At 35.2% G+C, this 12,138-nt stretch overlaps 1 protein-coding gene across 1 annotated transcript in view; it reads left to right on the top strand.

Moving 5' to 3' along the window:
• Nucleotides 1-11,794, top strand: part of LOC145642032 (myosin-15-like) — a 31,566-nt gene extending 19,772 nt beyond the window's left edge. Inside the window, exons 21-38 of the mRNA XM_081693102.1 lie at nucleotides 1,168-1,287; nucleotides 3,112-3,210; nucleotides 3,731-3,952; nucleotides 4,906-5,045; nucleotides 6,052-6,163; nucleotides 6,478-6,528; nucleotides 6,613-6,699; nucleotides 6,823-6,993; nucleotides 7,100-7,252; nucleotides 7,664-7,840; nucleotides 7,937-8,068; nucleotides 8,627-8,697; nucleotides 8,774-8,873; nucleotides 8,970-9,026; nucleotides 9,125-9,181; nucleotides 9,328-9,408; nucleotides 9,614-9,696; nucleotides 10,894-11,794. Of these exons, the coding sequence (XP_081549228.1) occupies nucleotides 1,168-1,287; nucleotides 3,112-3,210; nucleotides 3,731-3,952; nucleotides 4,906-5,045; nucleotides 6,052-6,163; nucleotides 6,478-6,528; nucleotides 6,613-6,699; nucleotides 6,823-6,993; nucleotides 7,100-7,252; nucleotides 7,664-7,840; nucleotides 7,937-8,068; nucleotides 8,627-8,697; nucleotides 8,774-8,873; nucleotides 8,970-9,026; nucleotides 9,125-9,181; nucleotides 9,328-9,408; nucleotides 9,614-9,696; nucleotides 10,894-11,047 (2,067 nt within the window). The 3' untranslated portion in view covers nucleotides 11,048-11,794. The remainder of the gene's footprint in view (nucleotides 1-1,167; nucleotides 1,288-3,111; nucleotides 3,211-3,730; nucleotides 3,953-4,905; nucleotides 5,046-6,051; nucleotides 6,164-6,477; nucleotides 6,529-6,612; nucleotides 6,700-6,822; nucleotides 6,994-7,099; nucleotides 7,253-7,663; nucleotides 7,841-7,936; nucleotides 8,069-8,626; nucleotides 8,698-8,773; nucleotides 8,874-8,969; nucleotides 9,027-9,124; nucleotides 9,182-9,327; nucleotides 9,409-9,613; nucleotides 9,697-10,893) is intronic.
• The last annotated feature ends 344 nt before the right edge of the window (nucleotides 11,795-12,138 follow it).

Raw genomic sequence — 12,138 nt, 5'->3', positions numbered from 1 at the left:
ACTACTTAGCTTTTACGCAAGGTACTGATTTGGTAATTTTCTGTGAGTTCGGGAATAGGCATATGATGCTTATGATCAAGCATTGATTCCAATTGTCAAATAACGAGAAAAAAGGATACCTGAAAATAAAATCATCTGCAAGAGTTTTTGTCTCCTTTAGTGTTGGTTGACCTAGATGTTGTTTTTGGGTGGTCGGATTACTGAGCACCATAAGCCTAGATTTAGCCCTTTTAAAGACAGCACCTGAATGAGATGGATGCTGATGTCCTTGTGATTAATGGCGACGACGATGAAAGAAGAAAGGCTATTGTGGAGGAGCACTGTGATAGATGAGTTGGGAAAGCTTGGGTGATTCCAGGATCATAAGGTTTTGTTAATCTACCAACTACAAACTAAACATGTAAACATAGAGAATGGAAGTAATTGTCATTTTTACTTCCCAACTCCAAACGAATGGCCCCTTAGATGATCCATATTTGATATCATGTTCAATTCTTACCTTTTCCTTCACTCCATATGAATGGCCCCTTGATGATCTATCGAGTGGTGGATTTTTCTTTCTGTCATGGCCTCACCTTGTGGGTGAAATTATTCTGATTATCGATGTTTTAATCGACAACATGCTTTGCTATCTAAAAGGCATTGCTGGCAGATTTTTGTGCGAATTTCCTGTAATGGGTTTGTCATACATTGGAATTATAGTAGTCATAGTAACTCTTGAATATTATTCCTTCCCTTTCATAGTCTTATTGTTTACTATATGTAAATTAATTACAAATCTGGTAGCTACATAATTGACTTGTTATATTTTATTCGTGCTTCTTAGTGACAAATTGGTAATTTATTTGCATTGTGAATGTATAGCGGGCTTAGCGGTAGATATGGTTTTAAATAGCTGGTATTGTGAATGTTGTGGAACAGAGGGAGTAGTATTCTTCTAACTTATATGGAACATGTGGTCAATGCTTAATATGTTCTGGAGTTGGGGGATATATTTTTCTATATGTTTCTTTTACCTTGGACAAAGAGGTGATGCTTAAAGTTGAATGAGCAGTGTAAAAGCTTCATTTTTCAAATTTGTTATGGATTTAATTTTTGTTTTGTCTGTAAATTCGATTGTGTTACTGAAACAGCATTCTTGTGTGTGTCTATATATCTTTTCTTTAGGCGCGATGGAGAATGTTCAAGGTCCGATCAGCTTTCTGTCAACATCAGAAATCAATTGTTGTAGTACAGAGTCTTTGGAGGCGTAAAATGGCAAGGCATATGCTTAGAAGGCTCAAGCAAGTATGTCTAACTGTTTTTCAAGTGTTGTTTGACATTTAGCATTTTATCGTTCATTTTCTCTTCAGTGTCTTCTGCACTGCAACCCAATCAACGTTACTAGAATTTTACATAAAAATAACCTCATAATCATTAACAGCCAGAAAGGTGTATTGGACAGTGCCTTTATTTTATTTATTTGGTTTTGATCTCACGTGGTTACATTTTCCTTTTTACCTTGATCATGTATGAACTAGGTTTGCTGATGATGGTGAATTAGTGGGTGAAGGATTCTCAGCATAATTGGGGAACATTTTTTTTTTTTTTTTCATTTTCATACTAAAGTTTGAAGTTGAGTGATATGAGGGGGCTGGTTTTCTGTTGATGGTTGAAGCCCTTAGGGTCTTTAAAGCTCCATGGGAATCTCTATTCTATAAGCGTTTAGGTTTCAGGTTATGTAAATGTGTATTATTAAACATTCTATGGTGGATTGTATGATCTCTACCTACATAAATTAGGGGAGAATTTTCTGAGTAGAATTGACTTTGGTGAAAAGGGAAGATGATTCTGAGGAAGAATGGATATTGGTATGGTTGTGATGGTCCTCTCAAGAAGGAAATGGCTTTGAGGGTGATCAGTAGTTGGTACAGTCATAAATAAATGAATGAGATGCGGTAGCCTGACTCCTTCTCCCTGTAGAAATTTTTACAAGTATTGTAACTGAGAGCACATTGCTCTTTTAGTGGATTCTTTGTTGAAGTAGTAACCTCAAAGTATTTCTCCCTCGCTGTAATAGCTTGTCTACTGTTTATTATACTTTTTTTTTTTAAAGGAGTTCATTGTACTCTTACTATTGCTTGGTGGGGAGTGAGACAATTGCCTTGATTCTTTTTAATACAAAGGAAACCCTCTAGTGTGGGAGTAGGGACAGAGTATAAACTTGTTTGACATAGTTTAGTATTTTGTGTTGTTGCTTTGTCAACTTAGTATTCGTCGAGCTTCTTTTTCAGTTGTTTTGTTAGAGATACCTATGATATTCCTAACTCGCATCATTCTTTTATGGCCACCTTAATAAGAAAGACTATTGTTTCAAAGTGGGTTTTGAATTGGGTCAAAGCCTCACATGGTTGCTAACTTGCTATTAGCAAAAAACTTGATACTGTAATTCTTTTCTATTTTAGCTAATGGAGATATGGGAAACCACATTGTTGTGCTGTGGTACAGCGTCGTCTTTTTTTTTTTTTTTTTTTTATTATTATTTTTTTTTTTTAATTGTTGGATGCAGTATTGGAGGATTGGAAGTTGTAGGGTATGTTTTATTCTGTGAAACAGTAAAATCTGCTGGGGTTAAGTGTCTTCATTGATAGGCTTACAGTGTCGGCCCTGTTGGGGTGGCTGAGTGGCTCTTTTGGATGTAGGTTTAATGCTTGATTGGACATTGGAGATCTTATATGTTGTATTGCTTTAGTCTGGTGTACTTCTGGTTTCATTTTCTTGTGTCTTACTTTTCTTTTTTCTTTTCTTCCCTGTCTAACTACGTTTTCTTATCTTAAGAAAATAATTTGGACAGTTGGGTTGGTGGGGGAAGGGGCAAAGGAGACTTTGATTAATTTGACGATATCTTTATAGTAACAGTTTATATAAAAATAATTTAAGAAATAAAAATTGTCAAATTTCGTATTTAATTAGTACAAAAAGTCAAAAGGTTAGATATTGTGGGATAGAGGGTGTAAATGATGTTACTATTGGTCAATTTCTATTGCAGGCGAGAAATAATTTCTTTGATTGGCATTTAGATATCCGTTTTACCTGTATAAAACAAGTAAAATCTAACTGTTAATTTTTCAGGAGGCCAATGAAGCTGGTGCCTTGCGCAAGGCAAAGACTAAACTTGAAAAGCAACTTGAAGATCTTACCCTGAGGTTGCATTTGGAGAAGAGACTACGGGTATTGTATTCTCAACTATATGCTGCTTCTCTTTTTATCAAACACTGGCACCTTCAAATTCTCATACAGTTGAGTATGATTCTTGGAAATAAATTTCATTTATGGGCCAATGGGGAAATGGTGAGGGTTTCATTGTGTGGCTTGATTTGGGCCTAGTTTTGTTGGCCTTTTCTGTTTTTCTCTTTTCAGTGCCTATTTTTGCTTCTCAGGATCACATGCCTGTTTTTATTTGTTTATTTATGTTAAGTCATTTTGCTTTTTAATTTAAAGGTATCTGTAGCAATCTAGGAAAATAATTTCATAGCATTGGTGTTGAATTTGCAGAGTTCTTAGGTGGCTATTACATACCAAAATGATTATTATATCCTTTTTAATCAATGGTGTCCGTTGATAGTAAATAGTGTCAATGTTGGAGGAATATTTGTAGTTTGTATATATTGCTTGTTTGTAGCCGTGTGTGTCAGAGGAATGTTTGTTCAAAATGGCCATCTGTAACCAAATCAAATTGCCCAAAATACAGGTTTCAGTTGAAGAGGCAAAGGTGGCTGAAATAACAAAACAGCAGAGGGTTATAGAAGCTTTAAATCTCGAGTTAGAGGAAGCTAAGTCACAGACCGTTAAACAGGGTAGTAAAAACGCGCAGCGTCAAAGTGACTTGGAATTTTCAATGAAAGAAAAATATGAGCTGCAAAAGCAACTTCAGGACATGGAAGATTTCAAGAAGGAAAATGCAATTTTGCGGGTCAGTATCTTTGTTGCATATATCTGATGAATAATACAGGACTATGATAGTGAAATGTAAATAAAGCTATCTTGGATGCAAATGTTCATTGAATTGCCTATTATTTATCTAGCACTTTTTGCATCCTTGAAAAGAGCAAAGCACTTTCAACACATTATGTGGGGGTATAGTAGTACACAGTTGTGGAGGACGTGGCCCATAAATGCCTCTCCAACATCTGGGTCATCTATTTAAAGTAGCTGTATACAATAGCTGCGCTTAAAATTGTTTTTTGTTTTTATTTTTTATTTTTTATTTTTTTTATATATAAATACCACCAGGCTCACCTTAAGACCTCTCTAATAATGGGTAGTACTGTAGTAAATCAAGTTCACTTTATAGAAATGATGCATGTATTGTAAAACATTCCAAGCGTAATACTCGTATATATCACGAATTGAGAATTGATCAAGTATTTCCTTACTATACCCAAACTATTGTTTCAAACTTTCTGGTAATATCTAAAATTTTTTATTTGACGTTCCTGATAGTATAGGAGCTAAAAAAAACCGAGTATAATTTTCTCTAGTATGTATAATGTGATAAGAGGTCCCATTTTATTTTTGTGAGCAAGAGGTGAGTAAAACAGTAGGTTCTTGGATGAGGGAAGAAGTGAATAGACCAGAGACATTGCACATGGTTTTTTTTTTTTTTTTTTTTTTTTTTTTTAAAAAAAAAAAAAAAAGAAAAAAGAATTTCATTACTTTCTTAAAATATTCCATGTTTATTTCTTTTGGAACTTATGTTAGAAAAACTTAATAGTTGTGAATAATGTGTTTTACCTTTTTTTACACTGGCATGCCTCCGTAATTCTAAACGTTACATGTTTGCTTTTCATTACCTTTGATTTTTAATAATATCATCTTAACTTTAAAGTACCTGTGGTTAAATATTATGATTTAAACATTTTGCAGAGCTCTTTAGAAAATTTGGAAAAGAAAAATTTATTATTGGAGACTCAGCTGGCTAGTGCTCAGAAAGAGAATAGTCATACCATGCAAAAGTTGCGTGATGTTGAACAAAAGTGTGAACAACTGCAACAAAACTTGCGAAGGTCCATATCGTGACTTTGCTATTTGAAAGTATACTATTGAGATGCGTTTACATATCTTGGTTGCATAGCATATCGTTTACAAATTCAGTTTTGTTTTAATCCTTCTTGCTATATTTAATTACACCATACATTAAAACTGTAGGCAGAAAGCTATTAAATCAGACAATGTGTTTGTTGGTCTCAACATCAAATGCACCCCCCCCCCTCCCCCCGCCTTCTTTTAAATGACATTATGAAACTGGGAAAAACGGAACATGTTACGAAAATTATAAATCAGAGGTAGTTTGTATGTTTTGTTAAAGAAATAGTATCGGTTACAATATGAAAATTATCTGGCACACTAAATCATCTTGTTAGCATTTTATATATTTATGTTATTTGCTATTGATTATTTACACTTTGTTTGGATAACAAATTTTAAAGGAAAGGAAGGGGAGGGAAATAGGAGGAAGGGAAGGGGAAAGAAAGGGAGGGGGGAGGTGAATCCCAGTTTCCCTCCAAATCTCTCCAATTTTGGAGGGATTATGTTTATTAAAAGGAGAGGGAAAATGCTCCCTCTCCTTTCCCTTCCTTCCTTCAATCCTTTACCCAAACAAGAGAGTTTGGCCTCCTCCCTTTCTCTTCCCTTCTTTTCCTTCCATTTTCTTCTATTTAAACAAAGTGTTAAAGATCTGGATGCTTATTTATTTTGCGCATCAATTATTTTTAGTTGACGAGATTGAAGAAAGACCATATGATTAAGTTTGTTTAGTATCTTTGGAATTTTGGTAATGATGCCTAGCCGCCTCTAAATGACAAATACATTCTTATATGAAGTTGATTTTCCTCTAGTCTTTTATTCAAGGTTCCCAATTCTCCTTTGGTGGGTAGTGGTGGTACCTTGTCGACTGCTGTATTGATTTATTACTCTCTCACCCACTTAATTCAGGCTTCTTTCGGTTTGGTATCATGTACTCTATATTGATTTAATTAGTGCTGACAAATGCAATGAATTTCTCTGCTGTAGTATGGAGGACAAGGTGTCAAATTTGGAGAATGAAAATCTTGTGTTGCGGCAAAAAGCACTGAATATGTCCCCGAAGAGAAATCGACCAGGTTTTGTGAAATCATTTTCTGATGTAAGTATAGGCTCTCAGCCCTTATGCATTTTAAAATGTTTAACATTGTATTTGGGTAAATCATAAGTCTAGTTGTGTTGTGTAAGGAAACCGAATTATGGAACTTTTGTTTCAGATCTACTACTATCGTTTGCACAGTATACTCAATAATATTTTGAAAGTTTGCACTAAATTATTGAATTTATGTAAAATTGTATTGTTGCGACCTTACCATTTTTCAGCTGTTTTTCCCCTTCATGCTGCTTTCATATACTGTCTTGTAGATTTTACATGCTTTGTATTGCGATGTTTTCACCACTTTGTTGTTTCCCCAGATGTACTCAAGTGCATTGAGTCTTCCATATCAGGAAAAGAAACCCATCTATGTAAGTTCTACTGTAGCTGCCTTTTCAATTTGAAGCTTTCTGATATAGGTACATGTGTTTATGCTTAAGGGTTGATTTGTACAGGAGACACCCACACCAACAAAACATATTTCAATTACTCAAGGACTATCAGAATCACGTTGGTCAAAACAAACTGTTGAAAAGCACCAGGTTGATGTTAGTCATGATTAAAGTTTTTGTTTTCCACGAGTGAACATTTCATTACCAATGTGGTAAAGCAGAACATATTTTTCTAATCATGTTAGTGCTTTAAACTGCTGTCTTATTTTGCAGGAAAATTATGAATTCCTCTCTAAATGCATCAAAGAAAATATGGGATTCCAAGATAATAAACCTGTGGCTGCATGTGTCATCTATAAATGTCTTCTTCACTGGCATGCCTTTGAATCAGAGAGGACAACCATATTTGACCATATTATTGAGGGCATCAATAATGCCTTGAAGGTAAGATTTCTGGGATTTGTCTCATCTTTACCTAATTCTAGATGATACTGAAATTGGTTTTCTCTGCATGTTGTTGATTGATTCCTCTTTCACATAATGCTTTCAGGTTGGGGATGAGAATGACACATTACCCTACTGGCTATCTAATGTATCCGCACTATTATGCATCCTTCAGAGGTGTTTAAGGTCAAATAGTTTCTTGAATTCAGCTTCCAATCGAGCTGCTGGATCTGCTGGTATAAGTGGAAGGTTTGCACAAGTAAGTGCATTGTTGGTAACTAGTTTTTAAATGACTTTTGTATGAATCATTTGTGACTCAACTTTTCCTATTCAATGTTGTTCCCAGATAGGTATGTGGGAAAAAAGATGCTACAAAGGGAATTTACTTTCTGTACTTTTCACATTTGAGTCATCTATCTGGAAAGAATTATTGTTTTCAAGTTTGTGGGATGTTTATTTAGAATGGGAGTTGCTGATCCCTTCCATTATTTGGGCCTGTTCATGAAAACCTTATGATCATATTAGGAGGGAAACTATGATTTAGCCTATATAGAATTTGAATTGGCACATTATTTGACTACGAAGAGGATAATTAGAATTATGAATAATACAAAGTAATAGTTATCTACATTCAAGTTTCTTGTACTTATGCTTAATTTTTATATGATAGGGTATGAAGACTCCCCTGAAGTTTATTGGGTTTGATGATGGTGCATCGCACATTGAAGCAAGATATCCAGCGATCCTGTTTAAGCAACAGTTGACTGCGTCTGTTGAGAAGATATTTGGCTTGATTCGTGATAATTTGAAGAAAGAAATATCTCCTTTGTTAGGAGTTTGCATACATGTGTGTATATTCCCCTCTGTAGTTGTGGTCCTAAGACAGCATATAAGTCTTCTTTGTTGATTGTTAATTGGTAATTTACTGAAGTATTTTTTGTAGGCTCCAAAAACTGCACGAGGTGGAAAGACATCCAGATCACCTGGTGGTGTACCACAGCAGCTGACGAATAATCAATGGGATAGCATCATCCAATTCTTGGATTCCCTCATGAGTCATTTACATAAAAATCATGTATGTGGCGATTGTTGTCCTTATCCTTATTGCTAATATTCCGGCGTAGTTTTCTTTGATAACGAATGTCAACTTTATGCTGTTTAAAATGGAATATGACTGACATCAATGACATTCCCAATGCATAATTGACAATTGAAGAGAGATGATGCATGTCCCTCTATATCTTTTTAGTTGACACATTTTTTACTTTTGGCACTTTTCACATTAGTTACTTTGACTTCTATTGGCGGTTTATTCTTTTAAAAACAAAAGTCGCGTGGGGTCTTGTTAGATTCATAGTTTCATTTTAATGTCTATTTTCCAATTATAAAACTATTATATTTTTTGCTTATACATAATTAAGATAATACATGAAGTTGTGCGTTGGCTACCATGTCTAAAAGAAGTGTGTCAACTAAAATGAAATGGAGGAAGAGTGCGCGCGCATGCATGTGTGTGTGTGTGTGCGCGTGCGTGCGTGTGTCTGTGTGCATGCGTGTGTCTGTGTGTGCGTGCGTGTATGTGTGGATGCAATTGTCTACTAAATTTTTATGCTGATATTGGAACTTGTTTTAGGTACCCTCCTTTTTTATCCGCAAGCTCATTACCCAGGTTTTCTCTTTTATCAACATTAATCTCTTCAATAGGTATGTACTTTTATAGGTTTGTCTTTGGCTGTTACAGACGTAGTTCTGCCTTTTATGCTAAAGAAATGTTTTGCAGTCTACTGCTGCGACGTGAATGCTGCACTTTTTCGAATGGTGAATATGTAAAATCTGGCTTGGCTGAACTAGAGAAATGGATTGCAAGTGTGACAGATGAGGTAAAGGCCCCCTTTTGGCTCTTCCTTTCAGTTTTTGATCCTTACTTAATAGAGTGACTATGTCATACTGAAACTTCTTTACTGATGGTATTAAAGTTTGCTGGGACTGCCTGGCATGAGCTGAACTATATCAGACAAGCTGTTGGTTTCCTGGTATGTTTTGTGTAGTAGTAGTATGTTTTTGTTTTACATCTGGGTCTATTAAGATTTCTAATGTATTGACTTGTGGATTACTCAATAATAATTTATAGGTAATACATCAAAAGAGGAAGAAGTCTTTGGAAGAGATTAAGCAGGATTTATGCCCAGTATGATCCTTTACCCTTCTAGACTGATATTCAGATCTTTTCCTCTTACAGTTTTATTTTGATATTTTCTCGTTTTAACCGGGTCTTGCTTTACTATTCATTGACATTGGATTTTGGTGGAAAAATATTTGTTTACCCTTTTTCAGGCCTTAACTGTAAGACAAATCTATAGAATAAGCACTATGTACTGGGATGATAAATATGGCACCCAAAGTGTTTCCAATGAGGTTAGCTGCATTCCTGGTTTTTTCTTTTTGAATGATACTGCCCATGTTTTGGCTACAACAAATGGATTAATATTGTAAATGTTATTCATCTGACTTGTTGTCTAAAGATTTTCTTTTGAAAATGCACATGAGCTTGGCAATAGTTTTGTGCCGAATATGTAAAACTAAAGTATTGTGGGCTTATTAAATTGGCTTTGGCTTTCAGGTGGTGGCTCAAATGAGGGAGATGTTGAATAAAGATAACCAGAATCTAGCCACAAACTCATTCTTGCTGGATGATGATTTAAGGTATATGTGCCTTTTGCAGTTTAATTCACTCTGAACGTTGTTATAGTTGAGCTGCTGGAGTGCTGGGTATATTATGTCCCAGTTGACCCCCCCCCCCCTCCTTGATCTAACAAATTAAACTGTCATATCTTTTTATGTCATTCATTGAAGCCTGGTCCTTCCTTCCGTGACTTCAATATGATCACCAAAAACTTTATCCACTCTAAGCTTCTTCAATTGGCTAGCTACATATGTTGAACAGTAACACATCACAATGCCAATGTCTCTCACCGAAAATACAATTCTCTTATACTACCATTCCAAATCAATTAATATCCTGACTTTCATACAGGGAAAAGAGAAATGATAAATTGTAAGGGGATTCAGTTCATAAAAGTATGAAAATAATAGTGAGATAAACGTATGTGAATAGTATGCCAATTTAATTGGGACAAATTGTAGTAACAGGAACAATGCACCACTTATGTGGCTACTTTAACCTTTGGGATGAGAACCTTTAAGATGGATTAATGCACCACTCTTGTGAGAGGAGGAACTTTTTTACATTGTAGGGTCCCACATGTATGGCCCTGTAGAAGATGATCCAAATAAATATTTTATCATTAAGGGGATAATGGGATATAGCAAAACTCAATTAAAATTGTGAAAACGGAAAGTGAGTAGAGCTTGGGATAACTGAGGCACTACTCCCCAATCTTAAATAATCTTCTCATTTTGAATCGAGTCACTATATTGTTAGACGTCATTTTGGCTTTTGGCCTTCAAGGGTGAAGGCCAAAGTGCCTTGAGTTGTTCTGTAGGCTACCACCTATAGGCGATTCCTGTACCAAGTCCTTGACTAACTCTGGAAGCGTCGACTGCAAATTCAGAGTTTACTAAAGCACTCTCTTTCTGATCATCAAACTCTTGATGAATTTCATAATCTTAGGTCGGCCCTATTATACCTATGTTAATCCAAATGTTTAAACTTTCTGGTAATCTGGTAAACCCCCAGTAAACTGTAAACTTTCTGGCATCATAGTATTGAAATTAACAGTAAATCAACCTTACAGTAAACCATAAGTCGCATACCATATTGAATTAACCGAATTCTTTCTGGCATTATGATTAACTTCTTGTGAACTTCCTTGCTGATCTGATGTGAAATTATGTATTGCTGCCCATTGACCTTGTGTTTATTTCTGATTTCTTCTGCAGCATACCCTTTTCTACCGAAGATATATCAAAAGCCATCCCTGCTACAGATCCAATGGATGTCAAAATCCCAGCCTGCCTAGCAAATGTTCCTGCTGCTAAGTTCTTACTCGATGATACTGCAGAAACTTGTTTGACACCTCTTGCTGCTGCTTGAGTCAACAGCGTTACTTTCAGAGGTATGATCTAGCTCTGTATGCAGAGCTCACGACACCTATTCTTGTACAACTTTGTACATGGAAGACAACAGGGATAAATCATAACAAGATAATGGTACATCATTGGCAAATCCTTTCTTCCGTGGTCTCCCATAGCAAAGTCCTATTTGGTAAAGGGGGAAAGGTTTTGCAGGTTTGGGCGAAGTAAATTTGTGTTGGGAATTGTCAATATTGTGAGGTTTATTTCGGTTCCACATAGTGAAAATCAAGGTTGACCGTAGTTTTTATCATGGCCGGCCTTATAAATGATGTAATATCTAGTGTTCATACATCAGATCTGTAATTTACTTGTCATTTGTCTGTACATATACGTAGGTATTTCAGTGGCATTACTTTGTAGAAGAATAGGTGTATGATTCTAATGTAAATATTGGCACATTCAATATCAGGGAAATTCGGATATGCTTGGTGCTAATGAAGCTTCATTTCAGCTCCTGATGAAAAATAAGACATCATTAAACCTCACTAGCTTGTATGAAAATAGGATCTTACTCGCATTCTTTCATTTATACCATTTTTTGGTCTCTGAACTTGTAACTTGTTCAGTAAAACCTATTTGTGCACATAATCTACTGTAATAAAAATCCTAGAAGCGACGACTGAGGTTGATGATGCTTTGTTAGCATTATTTGAAGTTGTTTGTACTAGAAATATATCCGTTATTGGTTCTTCATTCATTAGCTTGTTTGAAATAAGTCCCAACTATATGCAGTAATGCATTAATGCATTTGATAAAAAAAAAAAAATCTGGTTTCTCCAGCTGAGGGGAATTTTCTGTTAGCGTTTTATCTAACATTTAGCTTATGCTTTTCATCTAATTTAGCCTTATTACCAGTACAATTGAATACGATTACGTTTGATTCGATTTAACGTGAATAGGTTGAGTTTAGTTTAACTAAAAGATGAGTGGAACACGAGATTGTCAGTTTAAACATGAACAACCTATTTCTTATTTCGATTTGGCTACCAAAAAAAGTGAAAAAGAATACATTTAGTTTCTTCTTTTATCAAGTAACCTTTATAAATTACT

The sequence above is a fragment of the Chenopodium album genome, chromosome 8 (assembly GCF_948465745.1).
Source record: "Chenopodium album chromosome 8, dcCheAlbu1.1, whole genome shotgun sequence".
Taxonomy (NCBI): domain Eukaryota; kingdom Viridiplantae; phylum Streptophyta; class Magnoliopsida; order Caryophyllales; family Amaranthaceae; genus Chenopodium; species Chenopodium album.
The sequence above is the reverse complement of the archived record's forward strand: the minus strand, read 5'-3'. Positions and strand labels throughout refer to the sequence as shown.